This window comes from Neopsephotus bourkii, unplaced genomic scaffold (assembly GCF_033783945.1).
Source record: "Neopsephotus bourkii isolate Nb327-2 ecotype Australia unplaced genomic scaffold, CSIRO-AGI_Nbou_v1 NB_663, whole genome shotgun sequence".
Taxonomy (NCBI): domain Eukaryota; kingdom Metazoa; phylum Chordata; class Aves; order Psittaciformes; family Psittacidae; genus Neopsephotus; species Neopsephotus bourkii.
Window position 1 is genome coordinate 2,072,176 of NW_026901162.1, and position 26,074 is coordinate 2,098,249.

General features: G+C 42.8%; 1 protein-coding gene across 1 annotated transcript; it reads right to left on the reverse strand.

Moving 5' to 3' along the window:
* Positions 1-3,120: 3,120 nt before the first annotated feature.
* On the reverse strand, positions 3,121-12,223 carry DLEU7 (deleted in lymphocytic leukemia 7). The gene is made up of 2 exons (XM_061353056.1): positions 11,236-12,223; positions 3,121-4,003 (listed from the first exon to the last, which is right to left on the reverse strand). Exons 1-2 carry the CDS (start codon positions 11,914-11,916, stop codon positions 3,797-3,799), a joined length of 888 nt encoding a protein of 295 aa, XP_061209040.1. The 5' UTR covers positions 11,917-12,223; the 3' UTR covers positions 3,121-3,796.
* Between the last annotated feature and the right edge of the window lie 13,851 nt (positions 12,224-26,074).

The following is a 26,074-nucleotide window of genomic DNA, read 5'->3' on the forward strand; positions in this document are numbered from 1 at the left end:
GAAACATCCTGATCCTTTAAAGATACTACTGCAGGAAAACCCAGTTGAAACAACAGAATACATATTCAAGCAAGGACTGCTTAAGTGAGTAAGGCTTTGAGTCATTAAAGCCCAGAAGGACTGTAAAAGAGGAGGAAGTTGTTTCATAGATGCCTGGTAGCGGAAGATGTAAATACATAATAACCCAGGCGAACAGGCTGGTTTTGTGGATCATATGCACAGCAGTTGTGCTAAATTGGGTGGGGTTATTTTGAACAAAAACAGAGGATGCATGTGGAGAGCTTGGAAACACAGATGCTCTGGAGCAGGATGTCAGGGTGGGTATATGGAATCGCAGGGCTGCAAAACAGTGTTTGTTCTCCACCTGAACCCAAAGTGGAGTATTTTAACATTAAAAAGAGTGAGCTTTCTGCGGTGTGGCAGCAGTGTGTGTGATGCAAGAGATAGTGACACAGTCACCACTGAGCCAGGGCAGCTACTTCTGGGTGGCAGGTTCCCTTGCACCATACTTGCTTCCCTTGTCAGATGCAGGAAGGCACATTTCAGGCTATTCTCTTTGATGCTCTGATTGTCATCTGCTGCATAGCAAACACAACAAGCTGCAGAGAGCAGTTTCAACCCTGGCTCGAGTTCTACTTGTCATAACAGGGGTCTGAGAGCCTGCTGAAGCCGTGAGGCTGGGGGAGCTGTGAGTCCCCATCCCAGGGGCATGTTGGATGTTCATATCTTCTACCATGCTTCATCTCGATTAAGGTACGACGAAACGCGGCCTTAAACCTCAAACACGCCAAGGGGTAACTTGATATAAATGTGCAGCTGCAATGATCTCCTGAAAGGGGGTGAGTTGCACATTTTGCAATTAGGGTGAGCTAATTGTATGTGTACAGGCAGTTGCCACGGCTTAGCTGATGGGTGGTAACTTATTAAACCACAGTAATCTGAGTGCTTCGAGTCATGAAACCATACCCAAAGTGTTTGCAGACTCAGGGCCTGAGAATCCGCTGCCCTCCCATTCCTTTGCACCGTCATCTCAAGGACAAGGAAAGGGATTGAAAACCTGGCCTGTACAGTCCAATGAGAGATGAAGTTTCCCAAGGGATTCTTAAATTTCTACCCAGAATTTCAAAGAATTTAACAATGTTTTCTTTTTAAATGACCTTGAATAAAAATATTCATTTTAAGTGGGATATTTGGGAAAGAAAGAGTTCTGGAAATTTTCAACATAAACATTAATTCTTGTAAAAAACCATAAAGAGCTATATTCAGAAGGCCTGAATTTCCCCTAAGTCTCTGGGTCTAGTGTTTCTTACCTGCTAGGGTAAGAGCCATTCAGAAGGGAGCCTGCCCAATTTGGTGGAACTGTGGCCAGAGTACTTTTCTAGACACAATGTACTTTTAATCTATATAGTACTTGCTAGTTTCCTAGAAGCTTGAAGAGAAACTTGCGCACCAAAAGCTTTCATTCCTCTGTACCTGGTCATGAATTTTGTGTGCACATGCATGAGACTGGGTGAAGAGAGTTGAAATCAGCTTGGGTTGTTTTTTTTCACAGACTTTCCAATGCCAACCCTGTTAGCAACCCTGATGATGAGAGCTTTGACCTGGAGAGCATAGCTCAGATTCTAGCCCTGGTGAAGTCAGTGGGATTTCGCTATTCATCTTCAGACCAAGATTTCAATGCACTAAGCTGGATACAAGTGAGGTGTATAAAGAGCCCTTGGGGAAGCTCTTCTTTTTAATGAAACTGGAGATAAACTGATTTGTGCTCAGGGCTAATGCCTTGCTGAAGGAGCTGGAGCACAAACCCTGTAATAGGGTGCTTGTTTGTGAGAGCAGATTGAGTAAACTAATAGAAACAAGTGTAGAAAGCCAGGAAATGACCTCCCTAAATGCTGGGAAATAAAGAAACAGCCACTTGCAACCTGCGTGAGAGGGGTCTGGGCTTCGGTGGGTGGCTGTCACACCAAAGCAGGTGGGAGGGAGCGATGCACCACTCTGCACTCTGCAAAGCAGAGGAGCCTCAGAACTGCAGCTGCCTTCACCCAGGTTTCCTCCCCTGACCTCTCTGCTGCCCATGTATCTCTCCTCCAAGTGGATAACATCTGAAAAAATAGACAAAACCCTCGTTTCACAAGACTTTTTCAAGCCTCTGCCCCATCACTATGAAGGGTGATGCCAACAAGAGTAGATACACACTCACTAACACCTGTGTGGGGGTGTGTATAACGTTTGTGTGCATCCCCTCTGCCTGTTTGCTGCCTGACGTTATGCTCAGTGTTGCTCTGGAGATCACAACATTCCAACAAACACCACCATGTTCTGTTCCCAAGGGAGCTCTTTTTGCTCTTCCCTTGAGGGAGGGAGTCACACTTACAAGAAAAAAGGGAGATATCTGGTGCTTGCCTGACCATCATGGTTTTATTTCCCATTTCTAAATGAATTCTAAGCTGAGACATCCCATGCAAAATTTCAACCCAGGGCAGTTGTCTGCATCCACACTAAGAACTAGTGAATAAGTGTTTTGAGGTAGCCTTAATTATAGCTGTGAGAATGACACCAGTGTAACATTTAAAGTGTGAACATAAAATATGGCAAATCAATCAGAGTATGGAACCACAACTTGGAAAGTATTCAGCTGATGATGTTCATGATCACACATTAAAAAAAAAAAAAAAAAAAAAAAAAAGAAAAGAAAGAAAAGAAAGAAGAAAAAAAATCACACATGGAAATTCACTCCTCCAGCCAATGGAAAGAGATACTTTTCTATCTCATAGCCTACAAAATTCCCTCACCTACTACCCAAATCTCAGTTAAAAGGAGCTTAATTTACCCCTTTGAAGAAAAAAAAATGTTTTGCAAGCCGTTATTGCTGCTCAGCAATCACACAGACATTAAATCTTATTGCAGAAAGAGGGGGAGAATGCCTCTTCTCAGCATTACAGCTGCAGCTGTTTGACAGAAGTAAGTGACTTCATAAACCCTCCTGATTTGGCAGTAGGGGAGTGGAGTTTTATGCCGTCTGCTGCACAGTCACAGGGGCTGAGAAAGCTCTGCAAAGCAGTCTTTACAAATGTTTCACCTCAGTTTATAAATACCTTTGCTTCACAGTGTTAATGCCTCTTTTGCTTTGCTTTCCATTCACCTCCGCTGGATCATCCACCAAGGCCTTTTATTGGTTTCAAGTGATTGATCCCACTGGTCCCACATATTTTTCTTCTTTTTTACTTTTTTTTTGCTTCTCTGAACAGAAGATACTGCACCTTCACCTTTCCACTGGTTTCTTGGCTTATTATGGTAAGATGTAGTTAGGATTTAGCAGGCTGTCCTCATTCGCAGTATAACCAGGCTGTACACCTTCTCACAAGAGTCTATACTTGAACACCATATTTTCTTTGTCTCTCTCTCGTGTCCACTCCATAATGAATTACTTGAAAACACATTTTATTGGACTGTGATGAAAAAGTAGATTTCTGACGGTTGTCTTCTCAGCCTCCACTTTTCTGTATTCATTTTGAGACCTTATTATTGAAGAATTAATTCCTGTTTCTCCAGAGCAACTTCTGGAGAAGTTCCCAGCTATGATTAACATGACTTTGGTATGAGTTTGGTATGAGAAGGCTATTCAGGACTTTGCAGGAACACCATTTCCATTGGGAAGTCTTCCTTGATGTAAAGTCAGCAGGAACTCTTGCTACAGTAAAATCTCCACGATTCACCTTTCACGCTATCTATTATTTTTATAGGACCATTACAGCTCATAGGCCTTGCTCCTTCCTTAGCCAAGCAGCCTGCTGTTTCATATTGCCAGAAGATCTTGCTGGATTTGTCTCAGAGCAGACAGGACTGGGATGCAAGAATCTGAAGCAAAAGCTGCCAGTGAACAAATGAGTTTCTCAATAATGGTCTTCAAACACTGGTGGGCTTCACGTAAGTCTCTGTCAAATTGTTGTCCCTCTCTTTGTAAAACCATACGTGTACAGATGTTTCGAAATTCAATGCTATCCTAAAAGCAAAAGCAAAAAGAAGTGAGTTAAAAATAATGCTCCCCAAGATTTCTAGTTTTTTAGATTTTTTTTTTTAAGCAGAAACTTCTTAATCGTAACTGTCCATCTCTGATTTAGTGGGAAACATCTTCAGTTTTGAGATACATGTAGTGTAACCATTAAATACCACTGCAAGCTGTCTTGGCAGTTAGCTTTGAGTTGCAATTTCACCTACTCACTTTAAAGAGGCACTTTATTCCACAAGCATCAGCAATTAATGTTTGTTTTTTATTATTCTGTTTCTACCAGAGAGGCCTTTTGTAGCTGTTCTCAAGCAATTAAACTCCCTCTTCCCTGACAGGGAAGGGTATCACATCAGGGAAATGCTACATCCAGATGTCTAGGGAGAGCTCCCGATGGCTCCCAAGGTGACTTTGCGAAGCAACCCTTGCAGAAGCATCACTTCCATGCAGTGTCCCTCATCTGTGATGTGACTGGGATCACAAGTGAGGCAGGTAACTTTGACAGCTCTGCTGGCCACATACTGTAATACGTTGTGAAGTCTTCCCAGTCCTTCAGATATAGCATGGATTGCTGAACAAGAAGTGGTGCTTTAACACCTGTCTGCACTATGGAAATTCTCTCCAAGGGCAAATGCAGTCAAACCAACATCATATATTGCAGGGGTAACCTAAGAGAGGCGTGGAAGCAGATGGCGGAAGCAGAACTTTAACTTGTAATGGCTCCCCAGCCTGGTTTTCTCTAAGAAATGGCTGTGTCAGCACAAAGCAAGGAACATCTCAGTGCTTGGATTGACAACCTGAGGATCTTTCTAATCAGCAGGATCAACCACTGTCATCCTAAAATTTATTTTCAAATGCAGCCTCTGTCAGCCTGTGCCTTCATGAGGTCTCACGAGAAACGAACACTCCAGGACAAGCTGCAGGGGACGGGGGAACCTTCTCTTGTACCTTGTGGTATACACCAGATTTTGGCTCCTCTTACCTCCTTCACTTGTTGTATTTACTCTTTTAGTTAGTAGCAGCCTGTGCTTTTAGCTGAGAGGAAATTGAGTTTTAATGTTATCCTTAAAAGCATGAAGGTTCAGACTTATTGTCGGTTTAACCTTTGTTATTAAAAACAACAAAGAAACCAATAAGAAGAACTCCATTTCACCAAGACAATCACAGCTTCATAATGGGAACAGAACAAAGGATTGGCAGTTGAAGGTTTAAAATATGGGTTAACATCAAAAGCAGTGGTGCATGAGTGCCCCAGCTAGCAAATAAAAGGCATTCATTATGGAAATACTGAAACTAGCCATCCAGTACCATTCTTGGGCCTTTAGGTATTGTATGATAGCAGTTGTGGGTTTGCTGTGGGCAAGGTGAACTCACTGCTCTGGTACACTCCTGTGCCAAAAAGCCAGTGAGTCCTGAGTCAGGAGGTTAGCTGAAAAGCAGCCTTTTTCACATATAATTCCAAAGTTTCCCTTTTCAGAAAGATTTTGATGTTTCCTTTGAAGGTCACCTTTCAAATCTGTTCTGTAAAGTTGCCTTAGGTATAAAATCCTTACTCAAATATATTAAAAGGTCAAATAAATTGCACTAAGTAAACAAGCTAGCTTTGCTAGCTTTTGCAGGTGTCCAGCACATGGGAACTTCAGGATACATGACAGAGAACAAAAACTTGACTTATCTGTCTCCTTTCAGTACAAGTGTGCAGTAACTAACTGAAGGAAAAGAAAAAGTTTCAGACCAGAATTTTTTCCATTTTAACTTCAGGAAATAGGGCCCTTGTGAGCTGAACTGATAAAGAGCAACTGTTCCTGCAGTACTTTCCCATTTAAGAGAAGGTAACAGGAATATTTGCAGTGATTTGATTTTAAGTGTTTTCAATTGCAGGACAGGAGTAGGATCCTCCCTGCAGCTTTCCTTTGTCAAGATCCATATGTTTAAACAGATGAGTTAATAAAGAACCTCCCCAAAAATATAAACCAGCATGGCCTGTTAGTTTCAAGGCACTCTAATTTATGGCTTAAAATTTTCCACTGCCCTGGGTCTGTTTCATGCAGTTGTCACTCAGTGGTAGTCTGAAGTTTCAGGATGTTTCTGATGACCCAGCTTTTATTTTTGAACCTTAACATAAAATTGTTATTATCCACCAAGTTGCTTTGCATTTATGAAGAGGTCACTTTTATAAAGGTTTCCTTAGAGTAGATACAAACTATTTGCTTCCACCTTTTATTTTACTCAGAGATGCCAACCCGACCCATCAAAGATTCCTACAGCTGCCTTTTACAGACAGCTGCCTTTTTCTTCAGCATGCTTGACTTTGGACCCCGGCCTGCTGCCAACCCTCAACATTTTTCCTTAATCTCCATGCGCCTTGGTAGACAGAATTTCCACTGAAGGCAGAGTGGCAGTGGTGGTGTCCTGGTCCAGGTGCTGGATGCTCTCCATGATCAGCGGACCAAATCCGGGAGTCAGGCCTGGAGTGCCAGAGCTCCTAATATCGATTCCTGGTAACTCAGCGCCTCCACCCCCACTGACCTATTTTATGTTTTTCCAGTATATAAATTCTCAGGATAGCTCAGCTTCTGGAGGAATAAAGTGGTCATTTTAGAAAATGATTTCTGTGGCATTCCTTGGCCACATGAAAGTCTAACCCAGAGCTTTTTCCCAGAGGCTCTACCTGTGGTCAGTGAAAGAAAGGTTTCTCTGACCCATCTTAGATGGCTGTTACAGGGTGAACTGAATCTGGAGTGCCTCTTTCTTTCTAGAGACCCTAAAGGGAACATGCCTTGAGCAGCTCAGCCTTTGGGAAACCTCCATGGGTCAGATAAGATCCACCTCAAGTCTGTATCCATGTCTCACCTGCTGTTTTCTAAAACAGTTGCATTTGGAAGGTATATACTAAGATATATACCATCAAGAACAGTGGCATGTCTAATAATTTCTCCTAAAGTTATTATTTCTGTGGGAAAAACCTCAAAATAATCCTCCAAGGCCCTACTGTAGTTCATTCTGTGGTTTACTGCTGCAAAGCCTCTTTCTAACATAGCAGGTGCCCATGAATGTGGAGTGCACCACTATCATATTAATAAAATGGAACTGCCCAAGCATATTTCCTCCAAGCTTCCAAAAAGATCTCAAAAGCAATTCCTCTCTTGAAGAACCTCAAATTGTCCATTTGTCAGTATTTCAAAAAATATCCACAGAAGTGAGTATGATGCTTAGAGCTTGCAAATAACTTTATGGAGGCTGAGGTAATTTTTTCCAGGATCACTCTTCACATTAATTACTTAAGAAAAATGAACATTCAAAGTTATTAGGTCCAGGAACAACTTCATAATATCAGTGGCTGCAAAATGAAAAACGTTCAGGCTGGCACATTTGTTCAATCCATGGTGGTAAGCAGGGACTCCACTGCTGTTTTATGTGAATTCTGATGAAAGCAATTTATCTTGCTTCCACCATCCTTGAGCCATCATTTATGAACCGGTCTTAAGATCTTGCACATGAAGAAGAACAAGTCACATAGGTACTGAGAACCCATCTCTGATTTGTGTCAGGAAATCAGCATCCAGAAAACAAGCTTATTAACAACCATTAGAAATGTCATCTAGCAACAGCCACCCATTCCATACTCCTCTCCCAAAATGTGCAAATGCCCTGGGTGAAGAGCCCTGGGCTTATGTTGTGCTGAGCAGCTGGTAGAGGTGCCTGGTTCCGCCAGCCATTGCTGCTCTCCTACTAAGGAACAGGACATCACCAGGTCTTCAGTTCACCTGTGCCCGTTCAGCGGTGCCCAGTGCTGTACTGTTGTTTGGCCTGCAATGAGCTTGAGATTTCTGGGTGGTTTTTTTTCCCTAGGGATGTGTCTCAATATATCATGAAAACAAAGGCTGTGGCTGGCACCACTGTGAGCAGACTTAGCAGAGGCAATGCAACATCCCCCTGCCTGCCTGTGGGAAAAAGGGCAGGGCTACCTTCATGCCATCACTTGAATCCTGGTGATGTGACTCACTCTTGGTACAAACGAAGTGCCACTGGGCTGATTTCACAGCAGCTGAGCTGTTTCACCCTGACAGGAGATCCAGGGCAAGAGGATTACAGGTGAATATGTAGGTCTGCTGATGCTGCTCTTTGCAGCTACGAAAGCTGAGCTGCCACCCCAACCTTCTTCTTCCACACCAGGCAGATCAGAGGCACCATACACACGGGCAGGAGAAACTTGCACAGTCAGAAGTTTTTTTATTATCCCACCCTGCCAATCTGGCACTTTCCAAGGACACTATTTTCTTTTCCCCCTTAAGGAAAATACCATGACTGTTTTGCAAATGGGATGGCTATTTTAACTTGTTAGCATGATTTATATTCCATTCCCCGCTGGCTGCTGTCGAGATTGGCCCAGTCCAATCCACTACACATTTCTGATTTAGTACCGTCCTCATGACCCCTCAGTAACTCAGCACAGGAGGCAGGATGTTATCAGAAAGCTGGAGTAATGCATAGCTGCACCTGAGCACAGCCAGGGCAAGCCACATGCTGCTATTTTGGGAAGCTCTTATACCTTGTATTTTTCCTTTTCAAATCCACTCATATTGCTGCTTAAAATACAGAATCTCTTAAGAAAAAAAAAAAAAAAAGACTGTTCTGTTCGCCTTGGCAGTGTAATTATGGAGGAGGGAAAATGTGGACATTATCACAGGGAGTCTTTGTGGAGGCAGAAGATGAGAGGAGTTTACTTGTTGGTGCAATGCCAGGAAACTGATGGTTAGGCAGTGGGGCAATGCGGTCACCTGGGAGAAAGAGATCCCTCACCCTTCTCCATCTTTACACAGACTCACTGGCTAGCAGTCTCTTTGTAGTTGTACTGCATGCAAAATCAGTAACAAGGCACCTGATGTCATTAACAAAGGATTTGCTCCAAATTCTTGAAAGGGTATCAGTTTTCATCAAAAATTAACACCTACCTTGTAATAGCTGAGGACTAGCCCTGTCTAACGGGCACTGGGGCTCAGAAGAAAGTGTTGTTCCTGGTACCTACAGGGGATGGGCTATTTCAGTGTTGTCCTTTTCATTCCTGGAATCTATTTTGTCTTCAAAACTGTCTGACACTTTTGGGACCATTTTATGGAGTGAACTTTTCAACTAGTTCAGCTGATAAACCAATGCCGATACCATAAGCCAATAAAAGGGAAAAAAAGAACAACAACATAACAAATGCAAAACAGGAAGGTCAAGATTGTCAAGAAGGAGCTGAAAGAGACATAACCGTAGCAATAAATTAGAAGTATCAAGCTCTGACTACTAGAATCAGTAAGTGTCTCTGAGTCATAAACCCAGAGCTTTCCCTCAAAAACAGTGAGTATAAGGACATCCTACCAAAGGCTGCCATTCTGAAGGGATTTTAGCCAACTCATTGGCTTGAAGCTTATTTTTATGGGCTTGTTCATCTGAATTTATGGACAGGTTATAATACAAATGTACCCATTGGAATCCAATTTACTTCAAAATAAAATCTTCAGCAGTGAAACTACTCACAATTAAAGGGGTTGGTTATTCATGATGCAGGGTCTGAGGAAACCCAGCGCAGAATTTATGTAACCTCATTGTAGAAGGGAAGTGGGGAAAGTCCCAGAGCTCAGCCAGTCATGATAATGGCTTTTTAGTGAAAAAAGGACCTAACTTAGTTCAAGTAGAATAGGAAAATCAGAATCCAAAGTAAACTGTATTCCCAGTGGTATCTAAACATGCGCTTTCCTAAAAGTAGATATTAAGAGTAGTTCTGGGAAAGAAGAGGAAGAAAGTAGAATTTCTCTGAGGTGGTTGTATTTCATCAAGCCTGCATTTGTTTGTCCAAAAAAAAAAGAAAAGTCATTAGCTTTGTTTACTTAAAATTAAGTGCAGTGAAGAAGTCTTACTGGAAAATTAGCATTGCAGAAGTCCACCCTGTCACTCTCATTTTTGAAGAATAATGTCTAACAATCTAATTTGATTTTTAACACACTCTTTTTAAGTCACGCACAGCTTCCAGGACTGCCCTTTCCATATCTAGGTGTATTTATTCCTAGTGGACTCTTAGATGAATATTCCTGGGGACTGAACATATTTTGGACCCAAATATTTAAAGGTTGCTTCTGAATCTTGGTGACTGAGTTTTATCTTGACTTGAAATAGTTTGGATTTGATTTTTAACAAGTTGCGAAAAACGTCACAAAGCCAGCTGGACTCAGCACATTGATCTAGCACATGTGAAAACAGTATCCTGCAATATCTCAAATTCATCACCAAGATACTAAGACACCAGAAGTCACAGCAAGATTTTGTTCACAAATATCTATCACCAGATGAGACTTTAAGTGTTTACATCTTTGCTGCTTCAGTACACCCCACCTTGTGCTGGTCTATGGTGGGAAGTTTGGCATAAAGGTGAAAGAGCAGTTTTTCAGCTCAGCTAGCCCAGTTTTCCAGCTCAGCTAGGTGTCTACTATGATAATGGGGATTTTGTGTCATGCACCTTGAGTAAGAACTGCCATCTTGTTATACATAGTATACACCCAAAACTTGTCTCATCATAACAGGTAAAGACTTCTTGGGCAATGTCAAAATAAACTGACTTGGAACAAGACATATTTGGACTCCAACAACTAAATCTATGAATTACCAAGTATTTAGACTTTTTCTCAGACCTACTCCTGGGTTAATATGCATAGCCACTGTATTTTTCAGAAAATTGAGGATTTTTTCAGCTGTATGTTCATTGTGTCTCATATGCTGGATATATGTGTGCCAACCTGGAACAGCCATGGGCTCTGCAGATCAATCATGTTTCACTTGCAAGTTACCAATCATCTTTGAATCTCTTTTTGGTTTTTGGCTCTTTCAGAACTGGAGAAGGGCTTTACAGTTTAAAACTTTCTGTGCATTTATAGAAATTTAGGCATATAAAATTGGCTTCTGAAAAAGCTCTAAATAATCTTTCCAGGCTAGTCAGCATGTCAGTAAGTCTTCACTGTGCCAGAAAGTGTTTTTATCCCCTGAACCCCTGTGATGCAACTACACTGAACTGTCAGTAGCTTTCTGGTTTGTACGCTGTAGGCTTAAATTACTTAACTGAAAATTAATGCAGATGAAACTCTTCCAGTCTGCACCCCAAGACCCAGCACAGGCAGTTACGGGATGCAGGCCACTGCCCTTCTGCCCAAAGCCCAAGACAAGTGAAATTCTGTCTCTCTCTTACTTACTTTTGGGTGGAGAGGAAGAGGATGCTGCTCTAGGAGAGGGAGCAGGAGAGACTGCTCTACTTGTACAAGCCGGGAAGTCACTTCTACTATTCGGGACATCTTGCTGCGCAGAGCCTTCTCTCGAAGCGTCTCACACCTTGCCAGCCTTGGCCAGGCCAGCCTCTCTGGCCTGGGCTCACCTGGCCTGAGAGGAGTTAGGTCGCCACTCCCTTCTTCCTTAGGGCTTTTCCCTGGAGCTTTTCTCTCTTCCTCCAGCTGCTGAGCCCCACCAGGCTCTGACAACTCCATCACTGCTCTTGGGATGTGCCAATATGTGCCAGACCTGCTGGCACTGAAGGTTTGGGTGTGGGAAGGTTGTGGGGGACTGTGGGGAGAATGGGGTGCTGCAGCATCCTGGAGAGTGCAGAGGGCCTCTGCCTGGTGCCTGATGGACACAAGCAGAGCAGATGGCCTGGCCATCAGCCTTCCCACCTCCCTTCCCACTCCAGACTTGGGTGCAGCTTTTAAAACCTGGACTGGCTCCTTCCCTCCCTCTTCCTTCTTATCTCTGACCCCTGTTGGGTGGCCGTCCGCCCGACCTGCTTCTCCACCCCACCAGTGCTGGCTCTGCTCGGATGGGTGGGTGAGTGCAGAGCTTGGGGCTGCCACGCCTTTTGCACCAACCAGCGTAAATCCTCCCATGATCCCTGCTGGGAGCAGGCTTGACCATTCAAGAGAGTGGGGTGCGCATGGAGTCAGCCCTCTGGAGGCTGCCTTATGCAGCTCAGTGCTGAAGGAGTTTACAACATGTTTCAATGTGTAATTTAAAAGGAGAGCAATGGCCAGGAGTGAAACATTTTATTCCAGACTCCTCCTGTTTCCAGGGGTGTCTGGTGCAGATCTGGTTGATGCTCCTGCATCCCATGCCAGGTGCCTCCCAGTGACACCAACACCAAGAGGCAGAGGCCCCCTGGAAACACCCAGCCAGGTCTGGCCATCAGGATTTCCACCAAAAAGCTATGGCTACTGCTAAGTCAAAACTTCTCAGCCTACCCTCAGGTTTATTACTAGTATTATTATTATTATTATTCACAACTCCAAAATGCATCAAATGCATCTAGACCTGCCAAGCTGATAGTACTGTATTTGGAGCATGAAAAGAAGTAAAAAAAATCTCAACTAGGAAAACAGTGTGTTGGAAACGGGAAGGCTGAATGAGCCCCACCTGAAATAACTCCAAAAAAAGGCATTTCTGGCTTTGGCAAGTCAGCCAGAAGGATCCTATATGTTTTTGAATATGGTTCCCAAAGGATTTAAGACTGTAAGATTTGATGCTAAACCTATTTCTGTGCTGTGAAACCAGGGACAGCTGTACAAATATTTGCTGTTTTTAATTAAACCTAACATTGCTACTTCCTTCATTTAAGTTAGGTCAAAGGACTGGCAATTTAATGCTTTGATAGATGAAGAAAAACAGTTGTGGGTGTTGTGTTTTAGAAATATGTTATAAAATAAGAAGTCTGAGGGAAAAGTCCTCAGAAGCTATAATAGCTCTACCCTTGTGCTTTCTTCTCAGAGATGTTTTCCTTGTCAAGTATTTTGCCTTATCCATATAGCAGCTGTTTCTACCGTAATTCTGCTCACTATTTTTCCTTGAGAGACTTTGAACTAAACTTTCCATTTGCTCCTTAGTTAAACTTTAGGTAGTGTTCTCTCACCATTGTGTTCTTTATAAATATAGATAAATCTGCGTTTTTAGGGGGAAATGAGGAGACACGTGCCTGGTCCCGCTCTCTTTGGACCCCTCTACATTGCCTCAGTTGTTAGGCAGAACATCTCACAGCAAGTCCCTGTGGAGAAATGATGGTCTTTCTCCTGCTCCTCAAAGCAGGGATTTATCTTTGCAATCTCTTCCAAAATCAAATGTATCAATCCCTTCTCACTGCTAGAGATAAACCATCAACTCAAAGACCTGTTTCTTGGCCACACAGCAAAGACAAAAGAGTACTAAGCTCAGACTAGAAGGAGGAACCTCTCCTTTCAGTTCCAAGGCTGGTGTCATATTTAACCTGGGGCAAGTTTCTCACTCTGCCACTGTTGGAAATTAAGATAATGCTGACTCCAACGGTACTGTGTTTTCAGACCTGTACAGTAAAAGAGCTGGGTATTAAAGTTCTTCAGGCTTTCAAAGGAAGGCAAAGAGGACATGGAATCAAGCACAAATTTTCCCCAAATTGTCTTTGTCAAAAAATCTGGATTCATGAGCATACACTATTGGAGAATGTCCATTTTCATAATTTTTTGTTTAAAAAACAGGAAAAAATGTTTAGAAGGACAGAATAATGCATTCAAAAACTCAGGCGCAAATTTTAAAGTTTGATTTTTTTTAGTGCAATGTTTTCCAGTTTGCTTTTAAGTCAAGGTACAGAGAAAAGACACCAAAGAAGAGTAAGATAAGTGTTTTGCTTGTGTTGACCCACATTTTGTGTTTTGGCTTGCTTTAGATTTTAATTTACAAAAATCTAGTGAAACTCCAAATTTTCATTCTCAGTGACAAAATTCAGATTTTCTGTAGAAAATCTATCCTGGGTTCAGCACTAGCAGTCAGTTTTTCTCCTTGGTAGCTGGTGTAGTGCTGTGCTTTTGACTTTCAGCCTGGGAACAGCGCTGATAACACCGATGTTTTTAGTTGCTGCTCAGATGTTTGGTCTGACCAAGGACTTTGTGAGTCTCATGCTCTGCCAGGGAGGAGGGGAAGCCAGGAGAAAGCAGAGACAGGACACCTGACCCAGGCTAGCCAAAGAGGTATTCCATACCACAGCATGTCATGCCTGGGGAGGTAACTGGGTGTTACCTGGAAGGGCACAAGTTCTTCTGGGTCGGCCTCGTTCCGGTGGGTGGTATCGTATTCTCTTCCCTTGTTATTTTCTCTTATCATTATTATCATTGGTGGTAGCAGTAGTGATTTGAGTTATACATTAGTTATTGTACTGTTCTTATCTCAACCCGTGGGAGTTACATTCTTTCGATTCTCCTCCCATCCCTCCAGGAGCAGGGAAGGGCAGGTGCGGGGGGGGTTTGGAGGAAAGAAAGAGGGAGGAAGTGGGGAGAGTAAGTGAACGAGCTGTCTGGCTGAGTTTAAACCACGACAAAAACAAAACATACCACCATTTCTTCCCCTTTGGTACATATAATTCTTCTTCTACCTAGTTTGTTATTTCTTCTTTAAAAGTCACATCTCTCACTGTGCTAAGTGAAATTATTAATATTATAGGGTTTGAAGATCTTCAGCATGTTCTCAGTAAAGCTCTTTCTTTGCTATTAGTAGCAATTTTAATATTATATTACTACTACCAGCAGTTTTATTGTTGCTGGTCTTGTGATGCTGAGCACTAGCACTGAAATGGAAAGAAAAGAGCTTTTTTTTTACCACAAAGGTGTAAACCTAATCCATCAGTTCATGGATATCCATCAGCAGAATGTTCTTCCCATAGCAGATGACCAGAGTAACCTGGCATCAGTGCAAGACCCATGCTAGACACTCAAACCAGATGGCAAATGACTTAAAATTGCAGAGAAGTGGGTACAGGAATGTGGAGAACATACAGATTTGCAGTTTATCAGCTTGCTCACTTTTTAAATGCTAGAAATACGGTCTTCGTAGGTGGTCTGAAGTTTTGGGGTGGATTAACATTTTATAAAAATTCTTCTATGCAAAAACATACAAACCTGCAAAACCACTAACAAACTTTTATCAGGAATTTTCTTAGAAAAATGTTATCCATGGACAATTGCAAAAATGAGAAGTGGAAGTCTGTTTTTATTTCCAACATCTGTCTCCCTATCAGCTCATTGTTTGTGTGTGTACCATGAGTAGCCCTGAAGATATTGAGTCACTGGTCAAGTAAAGAGTAAAAGAAGGATCACCTGCTACAAGCTCAGGAGTGTTGCATCCCAAATAGAAGGAAGTGCAGCATGAGGGCCAGGAGACCTCCTTGGATAGATAAGGAGCTGCTGAGGAGAATTCAAATGAAAAAAAGAGGCTTATAAGAGGTGGAACCAAGGACAGGCAGCCTGGGAAGAGTACAGGGATGTTGCCCAGGAAGCTAGGGACCAGGTTAGGAAAGTTAAGGCCCAGTTAGAATTAAACTTGGCTAGGGGTGTTAAGGATAACAGGAAGGGATTCCATAGGTATGTAGCGAATAAAACACAGACTAGGGACAATGTAGGCCCCCTCTGGAAGCTATTGGGAGAACTAGCTACACAGGATTTGGAGAAGGCTGAGGTTCTGAATGACTTCTTTGCCTAGGTCTTCACTGGCAAAGGCTCTGACCGCACCACCCAAATGTTGGAAGGCAGATGCAGGGACTGTGAGAATGAAGACCTTAGGCCCACTGTAGGAGAGGATCTGTGAGGTGGGCTGATGCCAACCCCATGAAGTTTAACCATGCCAAGTGCAAGGTCCTACACCTGGGCCAGAGCAATCCCAGGCACAGCTACAGGTTGGGCAGAGAAGAGATTCAGAGCAGCCCTGCAGAGAAGGACTTGGGGGTGTTGGTCGATGAGAAAATGAACATGAGCTGGCTTCAGTGTGCGCTTGCAGCCCAGAAAGCCAACCATAACCTGGGCTGCATCAAAAAGAGAGTGACCAGCAGGTCGAAGGAGGTGATCCTGCCCCTCTACTCTACTCTCGTGCGACCTCTCTTGGAGTGTTGTATGCAGTTCTGGTGTCCACAATATAAAAAGGACATGCAACTGTTGGAACAAGTCCAGAGGAGGGCCACGAAGATGATCAGGGGACTGGAGTAACTCCCATATGAAGATAGGCTGAGAAAGTTGGGTCTGTTCAGCCTGGAGAAGAGAAGGCTGTGTGGAGACCTCATAGCAGCCTTCCAGTATCTGAAGGGGGCCTATAGGGATGCTGGGGATGGACTCTTCATTAGGAACTGTAGTGATAGGACAAGGGGTAATGGGTTAAAACTTAAACAGGGGAAGTTTAGATTGGATATAAAGAAGAAATTCTTTTCTGTTAGGGTGGTGAGGCACTGGAATGGGTTGCCCAGGGAGGCTGTGAATGCTCCATCCCTGGCAGTGTTAAAGGCCAGGTTGGATGAAGCCTTGGGTGATATGGTTTAGAGTGAGGTGTCCCTGCCCATGGCAGGGGGGGTTGGAACTAGACGATCTTAAGGTCCTTTCCAACCCTAACTATTCTATGATTCTAAGAGGAGATACATCATGACTTCATGCTAAAAAGATCATATGTTGTGACACCTACCTTTGCTAGAGCTAGTGACTCTCACCTAATAACTTAAACCATGGCAGAATGGGTCTGTTAACTGTTTTTAACAGGGTTCTAGTGTGTATCCATAAATCCATAGGTTCTCTTCCTGACACTGCTGCTATCCCATTTGCTTTGCCAAGTGTGTCTGAAGGGGCAGAACGGATACAGAAGCTTCTGCCCCCCAATCCAGGATGTGTAAGAAAAAGCAGAGTTCATCCTTACCCTACTTTTGTTATAATTGAATGTACTTTTACAGTCAGTGAGTTTTTCTGAATGAGTTAACCATCCTTTCAGGGGAAAAAAAAAAAAAAAAAAGGGAAAGATGAATAGCTGCTTATTTTAATCTGGCAGCACTTTGAGAAAATACAGCATTTTTTCTGTCTCACGTAGCTCAAGGCTAAAAACCCAAAGAGCAAGAAAATTCCTCTCTCCCCACACTTCAAAAATGAAAGTCAAAATTTTGTGAGATTCAGCACAATCCATGGGATTTATGTTGCACCTGTTGAATTCTCACAAGAAATATCAATTAAAATATTGTGACTGTGGAAGGAATAGAGGAAATCTGCGGGGAGACTGGAGCTCCGTGGCTTTTCTGCACCTGCAGCAGTCTGCTGTGCCGGCTCTGTGGCTCTCAGTAAGGAGGGGCTGCCGGGCTGGTGCCATGTGCAACTCCATCTCCATCTGTGCAGGAGGAGAAGTCCATTTCCCCCATCTGCACCATGCTCCCTTCTTGTTTGAGTTGGCACCCACTGATGGCATCAAGACGGTGAGGTCTTGCTGACATAGTGCTGGAGTGTTCAGTAATGCAGATTTGAGATGATCTTGCTGCATTTGAGTGTCTGGACTGTGAGGGGGAAAGAGAGACTAAAATCTCAAAGCAGTTAACTCTAAAGCCTAATCAAACCTGACAGCAAATTTTAACAAGCCTGAGTGTCTGTGAGTCCATAAGCCTTTGTCCCCAGCTGGTGATAGTGGGGTTCACCAGGAAAGGCTGGGTTCTGCACTGCTGTTGTTGCTGATGTTGCTGTTTACACGTTACAGAGCTAGTGGGATGGCCCTGGTGGAGCAGGATCTTAGGGAATGCTCAGGTTCAGGAGAGACTGCAAGTCCAGAAAAAGTGCTACATATGTTCCTAGAATGATCTAATTTGAACTTGATTAGGTTGTCCTAATTACATCTTCTCCCCTCCTTTCCTCTTCTTCTTCCCCAGTGTTTTCCCTGAAGGAAGCTCACACCCAGCATTTTGGGTGTACTCACCTCGCACTTGTCATCAAAACAGGCAACTCCTCTGCCTGAACTGTGGCAAAGGAGGGACACATTCATGGTCTTCCCTGGGGAAAAAGAAAACTGACTATAGTGGGAGGATGCCTGTTGATGAATGAGAATAGGCAAGTAAGCTGTAAACTGTTTTTGCAGCCTCTGACCCTTTTCAACTAGAGGCATTTTTGTGCCTGTGATATTTTACATTTAGTGTCCCATAGTGGGTCCCTCTCTAGGTGCTTGTCCACCCTCCCTTTACATCCATGAAGCCAGACTGTCTTCTGGCAACAAAGTCCATGCCTACTCGCTGCCTGAAAAATCACTTCCTAACGTTTGTTTTCAACCTGACTCCCTTAGAGCCCATAGATCGTGTACTGAAATGGACGAGTGACAGTCAATCCTTCTCCAAGGCAGCCAGCATTTCGCAGCCCTCTATCATATTTTTCCTACTGCTCCTTTCTGGCTTCTTCCCATTGTCCTGCTACAGGTTAGTGTCCCCACAGAGGGCCAGCTGGGGTTGTCCCTTGTCCTGAAAGCAGTCAGGCCATTTCACTTATCAAATGATGAACAACTGAATTAGTATGGTTCGCTTAGCATCAGGGCAATGGAGACAGCCCACGTGGCCGGTTCTGCTGGCTCAGCTCTGGGGTCAGGACTCCGCAGCCAAGTGCCAGGCACAACAGTTGGGTGCTGCAGCTTCTTCCACCAGTGTGGCTCTTCCTGTGGTGAACACTTGACCAGACTTAGGTGTATGTTCCTAGGACAAATACAAAATGTTTTCTCTCTTATACATGTCATTCTGGGGAGACATTCTGCCCTGAGAACGAACCTTTTACATAACACCAACTAAATACACATTGCACCTAAGTGGAGATACTCTGATAGGAATAAACGTGCTTATAAGCATTTGGGAGTGTAAAGGTGATATTTATAAAGTGACCAGAACACCCACTATGCACTGCATAAGCCAGTGAAAATAAAAGCTGCTGAGTTTTATCAGCTTTAGAGCACCACAGGAGCAGTGCACAGATTGATTCATCTGCAATGTGTCAGTGCTGAGCACAACTGACTAATGTGCTGCTGTAGCTAAGACAGGGTAATCAAATAGATACTATGAGTAAATGATAAAATGATTAGTAGTTTTATGGCTTCTCAAATGCTTTTTCCTAATATCCACATCTGTACCGTATTTATGAGAGCAAAAGCAATGAAAATTCCTGCAGGTCAAAATAACTTTATTCTTAAGAGTATACCTAGGGTGTTGTCTTCCCTCCAGCACAGTGGTAAACATGTTGATGTTGGAGTAAAGAAAGGGCTGGTATTTTTCTTGGATGAGTGAAGTACAGCTTTATCATTCTGCATTAACTATTTCAGATTCTGTATACACTTTTTTACGTACTAACTGTTCTGATGGTTTATAAGTGACAAAAGCTTCTTTTTAAAAAATTCCAAAACCACTCAGAGCTCCATGTAAAATCTGGGGAGTAAAATCTGACAGGAATTGAAGCAAATGTAATTACCTGAAGTGACAGTTTCGGTCTCAGAACAGTTTCCACCGTAGAAGGGCATTATTTTTTTATGTTTTTATTTTTTTTTCCCCAGTTTTCTGTGTCTTTCTGTCTCTGAAAGATAAAATTTGCATTTCCTTAGGGGCAATGTTAGGTAAACTAATTGAAGCTACAGTTCAATGGACGCTGAAAGTCACTATAAAGTGGCATTGGTGCTGAAACACACCATCCCCATCTCTCCCTATCTCCTCCTTTGCAGTTGTGCAGAGAACTGGAGTGAGAAACCGATCTGGGTTTAAGCTTACCCAGCAATAAAACAAGATTGTTTTGGATTCCCTCCCCAGAGAAGCTTGTTTTGCAGATATGCAGGCATGCAGGCTCCTGTGCTCACACAGGGAGGGAAGCTGTGAGGCAGGAACAAGTGATTCTATGATTCCATGGGAGATTGGGGATTATTTTTCTTTAGAGATACTTCTGCTGTTTTATAATGTTGATCAGGCTGCTACCACAGCTAACCTAACAGCAGCAATATTAATATTAGCCAGGGATAAGTAGGACTAGTTATTTGTTTATTAAACCCCACACATAAATATAGTCCTGTGTCTTTAGAAGCACGGACAGGAGAATGGTTTGTGTTTTTTCTGAAAGCCTAAATACACATTATTTGGCATGGAAGGGAGTTGCTACAGTCTCTGTCTCACCTGTGCTAGCTGCAGTTCACTTTGCAGATGTGCTGAAGGATGGTTCATGTGTTAAGAGCAAGTGACTCATAATTGGACCTTCTGGGAAGCATTATGGGTCACCTAAATTCTGCAAGGAGTTCAGAGAGGAAATCGAGCTTAAAAGAGCTGAGGGACTTGAGCTTATGCTGCACACAGGATGTCAGGTGGCAAGAGGAGGAACCAGCTCCGACCGGAGAGGCCTGGAAAGGAGCCCAGCTTGGTGGGGACAGACCTGCAAGGCTCCTAGTGAGGATGTGAACTGGCTAGGAAGGTGGGAGGGAGTCTCTGGGTAATTTTGAACTTTGCATTAACGAAGCTGGCTTCCAAAGGGGAACATTCTTGGGAAAACAGGAAGAGAAAGAGATTGAAGCAAAGCCAAAAATTAGGCTGGGTGAACAGCAGGATTCATAAAACTGTGTGCAGTTTTTACCCGCTCTTGCAGAATCCCAGTCATGAAAGAAAACCAACTTTCACATTGGTTAGGAGTTAGTGATAGCAAACCGAGAGCTGTTTACGTTCACAGGAGAAAAATGGCTCACAAACATCTTGCTGTTAAAGAAACAAGATTGGGTCAGGTGAATAAGATGGATTGTTCATCTAACAAAGAGGCTGAGTCAGCCCTTCAGGATAGGGTGTGGATGAAGTTGCATCAACAAAAACTAATAAATCTGCTGTTAGGATTGTGTACTTGCTTGCTGTTTATGCATGTGGACCGGGTAATGGGTCTACTGAGTACACATTCAGTAGGAGAGTCCTAATTTTAGCAGGATGAAACTCAAGGTGACCAATCTAAATGGAATCCTCTATACCTTCCCTTTTGTTAAAGGAAAAAGAAGCAACCTCACAGGGTAACAACAGTATTCCATTGTCAAACTGCCATGAAGCTCCCTATAAGTGATGTTTCTAGATGGATGTCTTAGGCCAAGTACCTCTTTTCTAGATGGCATACATCAGGTAGGTGAACCCCAACCATAGAAAATACTCATCTTCAGAGTTATTGTAGAGTTTTCAAAATGCAAAACTAATGCCTGTAGCTTGCAGTCACTAATATTGGTCTGTAAGTACAGTTCCACCTCCCTAAAGTTATTTATTTCTGCCTCTACCCATCTTCCACATTTATGATGGCAGCTCCCGCTAGATTTGACCAAGGAGATATTGTTTTGCCATTGATGCTCCCATGGTACATGAGTTCATCCAAGTCTGCAGTTTGAAAAAAGCATACAAGGGGCCAACTCACTGAGCACAATTTATTCCAGATCTTTGCAGAGCATACAATGCTCTTGAGCCCATACAGATGTGTAGTCAATAGGGAGCTGTCTGGCTATGCAAGTTTTTTATATTTTTCAACTAAATCAGAAATCCAAACGCAAAAGTCAGCACTCGGGGATGTCTACATGGATTTGTGACTCTCCTGCCCGAATTCTAAGGTTATAAACCAACAAAGGGATTAAACTCATATGTACATTTTTTTCTGTCTGTGACAGGCTAAGATGAATAACATTGCTAATTTACAGAATCAGAGAACATTTAAATGGGAAAGGTTTCTTTAAAACCTTAAAAAAAAAAAAAAGGTAAAATCCTTCTGAAAGTGGTTTTAGGCTGGTTTTGATAGCACTCAGTGTCACCATTTTTCACAGGAAGACATCTCTTCTGCCAACTCTGATGGTTTGCCACGTGTGTTTTATAAGGCCTCACCACTTCAGCTTAAAAATACCCAGAAATGGGACATATGCTGGCAGTCCTGAGGCATACACTAACATAAACCAAAGTTATTTAATAAAACTGTAATATAATTCATTTTATTCAGCCCTTTCAGAAAGCCATGTGTGAAAGAAATGGAAGACAGTAGAAAAATGATGCTGTTGGCAGAGAGTGCACAAATGCTGTGTTTGCTTGAACCCACAGAAATGGGTTCAAGGAAGATTATAGCTCCATATATATACACATTAAGCTCCTGAATTCTGTCATGCCCATCCCTCTGACCCTAGCACTGCCCTTACCAAAGGTGAAAACCAAAACCACCAACAGCTAATCAGGTGCTCAGCCAAATACATGTGGGTTATATCACACTTGCTGCTGAGCCCTTGTGCCAGAAAGAGGGGGTCTGGACTCATGGCAGGCACATCTTGGGGAAGTGGGAGCCTTAGCAGCATGAAGGTGGGCACAGGCCTGAATGTGGCACGGGGAACATGGACTGGTGGGATCCTGTTGGCAACTCACTGCTGCTACTTGCAATTACAGTTTCAGGCAGATGGAAGTACTAAATTTACAGTGTCCCACTCTACCCTTGCTCCTGCTGATGGAGAACTGCTCTGAGTGGGGAGGGCAGCACAGGGGACGTAGCCGGCACCGTAAGCTCTATTCATATCTTCATGTGTACAGCAACATAACTTCAATTTAGCAGTGGTGTGGAACATTTGGCCCAGTGTGACTCTCCTTGCCTGCAGATGTTAAAGGCAGGCAGCAGACACAAGCTGTACAATGCTATCTCTGAATATTTCTATTCAGGTGCTAAGGAAAGGAGGACCAGTAGTGAGCTTCAGGCTCCAATACTGAACCTTCTATTGTCCGCTTACTGGTTTTTTTTCTCCCTCTCCAGTCAGCTGTCCAAGACAGTGCCCAAGCATTGTTTTATCCAAGGCTGCACCAGCTTTGCTGCTCTCCATCTTACACTATTCCTTAATGCTCTTCCAGCAGGGTTTCCATCCTCAAACTCCTCCATATGCTTTTATGTCTCAGTACAGGGCATGAACCATGGATCTCACAGTCCTGCTGTAAGAACATAACTCTAGTGGGTTGTAGCCTTGGCCTGCACTCTTCTAGAAACTTTGAGCTGAAAAGGTTACACAGAAAAACTATGACACCTGAGTACAAGGCATACCAAATGCTGCTTGCAGGAGATCTTGAGCCAAGGCGCTATGGATGCAGTTTGCTCAGGATGAGACTTGTCCCATGCAGTGTAGATGAAAGCCAGGTAGTGCCTGCTAAATGGGCACTATTAATCCAGCTAGACCTTGTAATGGGGTCCATATTGAGAGTAACTGGAAAAATTATATCTGTTCCAACTTTCAGATGATGCCCTGACTTCCCTTTAGCCTAGGGTGCTTTTCAAGTGAACCCCAGCTTTTCTTGGTGTTGGCTTGGTGTCATCGCTGGGGGTGCATCACAGACCCTACAGCTAGGACAATGCTGGTGACTACAGATAGGGCTATGGAGGTTGACCAGCCTACGGTGGGGGAGCGCCAGAAAAGACAGACCCTGAATTGCAGGGTCTCACAACTACCTAATCTGAAAAGAAAGAAGGAAATCTGTATCTTTTACAAATGGCTGGAAGAATCCAGGATGAAAATGCGAGGCAAAAAGAGGGTCAGCCTTGGAGAAAAGTTTTATATTCGCAGTTAGTTTTTCAGTACAGGAAGAAGTGATGACAGCCTATTCGCTTCAATCCAAATCCCTCTGTCATCTAGTCCTGGGAGAGGACCAGGGTCTCTACATGGGGCATACTATATTTTTAATCCAATTATAATATGGCTCAGTCCCTTTCCTACAGCTCAAGCTGAAGCATGAATACAATTAGACAGCAACTCAGTTTAACAGCCATAGCCATAAACTTGATAGTTTGCATAATTCGGATGGGAGTTTCCTGGGAGATTTGCTGTGTAATATTGAAGATCAGGTTTTGTGTTTTTTTCCAAAGGTAAAAATTAAGGCTGCAGCTCTTTTGCAAAGGCCACAAATACAAAGCTAATTTCTCTTGGTGCATGGTCTTATCTTGCAAGTATTCTCATGGACTACTGTAAAGTTCAGTGTGGCTGAGTCTTCAGGAAAGAACCTGTGGTTTGCCAGCATAGATGCATGGAAATGCATGCAAGCCCTTGCCCATATCTAACTTTACCTGTTTTCACACAGCATTTTTCAATCAAATGTGTGACAATCAAGTGTGTCACAAATTGAAGACACATGAATACAACACCCCTCCCCCCCCAGAAAAAAAATTAACAAGAAAACCAACCAAAAAACCAAGCCCAAAACTATTGAACTGTTTGATGGCAGAAGTCAGGCATGTGCTTACAAGGAAGAGTGAAGATACGGCTGTCCTGTTGTCACTAACACTCGTTAGACGAACAGCATGACATGGGAGTATTTGTGTAGCTAGACTGTTGGCCCCCACCCAGATCTGAGCTACATCTGACCCTGAAAGCACCTCACAATGAAATGGAAAAAAAAAAAAATAAATCTCAATTACTGACAACTTCCTGGTGCTTGCTGTAGGTGATTTCCTTTTTAATGTCATTATAAATTAACATCCCATTATTATAATACGAAAATTAACCCAAATTTAATACCGTTTTTGCTGCTGTGTTAATTTAATGTAAGTTTTTTTGGTCAGGTAAGTATTTAAAAAATGTAATTCAACTAAGCTGCCACAGTTAAGGTATGTCCCTGACCAAAGAGCATTGAGTCCCTTAGTGGGGAAATTTAGACAAAACACAATGTCTCATTATTATTCTGATTCTATGAAGGCAATGTGCCTAAAAAGAATCAGGTTCTATTAGATGTGGTAACGGGGCTGCAAAATACATATGCATGTTTTTATCTGGTTCACATAGGCAAGATTATAATTTTCTTAAATAGTTGAAGGAAGTGGTTAATTTTCCTGTGTAGATCTTCATCACACATATTTGAAATTGTAATGGGCTATTGGACCTTTTACAATGAATCTTCTGTATCTTCACTCACCTGAATGCCCCATGATCAAACTGAAAGTTAGATGGAAGAAGTTAAAAGTCCAGGAGTGTAATTTTCTACTTTCCATTACAAGAAAAAAAAAGAAAGAAGGAAACTTTTGGTTCTGGCAGACTTCATTTGAACCATTTCTAATTTTACTTACCTATAGATTCATACCAAGTGGCAGGTTATTTAGAGTTTATATTATGGATAGTTATACTTAATGCAAGAACATTTGTAAAAAAGACATGTACACTGGATACAATACCCAACCTTATCTCTTCCCGAGTAGAAAAAACTTGCAGAAATCTTTCACCTTTGCTCCCTTCCAAAGATCTGGGACTCTGTCCAGGTATCTGTCTGCTTTTTCTCTGAATTTTCCATCCAGAGCTTGTGAAATATATGTAAAGCTTATTCTGTAGGTCTTATGGCAGAGCTAGTGCTAGTTACACAGGGCTCCCAAACCAAGACTGGGCGGTCAGCACAGCAGGTAAATGGGAAACCAGACAGAACAACCAGACGGATGCCAGATTTCTCTGCCTTCCACCTCTGGCTTTCACAGAATGTACACTAGTGAATTGAGTTTCAGTTTTCAGCCTCAAAAAGGTGTCAAGGAAGAAATGGCCTGGGTCAGCTGCAGCCTCCAAGGAGGATGGTGTGTTGTAAAGTATCAAAGACATCCACAAAGGGCTGACAGATGAGACACAGGGCTATCGCAGACCAGTGCCTGTCTGGGGCAGCAGCTGGAAACCAGGTGAGATACAGCAGCATATTGCAGACAACAGGGCATAGCTACATTTAAGCAACAACGTGGAATCCTTACTATTTTCTTACAGTGACTTGTAATTACATTTTCCAAGTGAGTTTAAATAACTCCTAACCAGCTAAACAAATAACCTCAAATGAAATTTTCAACTAGAATTTCCCAAACAGAAGTTGTCTTTTTTAATTATTATTTTTTTAAACAAAATCAGTGCTTTCCAGTGTTGGCTTTGCAGAGTATTCTTTCTTGTCTGACAAGTCAGCCCAAGCAAAAATTCCCAACAAGCTCTAGGTTTAAAACCTGATGGGTTTTTTCAGCCTCTGAGATCCTAAACAGGACAGGCTGGAGCGACTGTGGCTTTTCACAGCATTTCATACTTGCTCATTTCTGTCACCGTTTACGTAGATAGAGGGCTGCTAAGAAGTCTTTTCTCGACCTTCCCATCTCAGATGTCTGGGACACTTTTTACTCCTTCGTTTTGAAATCAGAGTGAAAGGATCTTTTCTGCCCTCTTTTCAGTTCTTTTCATCCTGCCAAAAGCTGTCTTGAATTATGCAGCTTTTGTAAAACTCCTTGAAATGTATTTATATAAGAACAA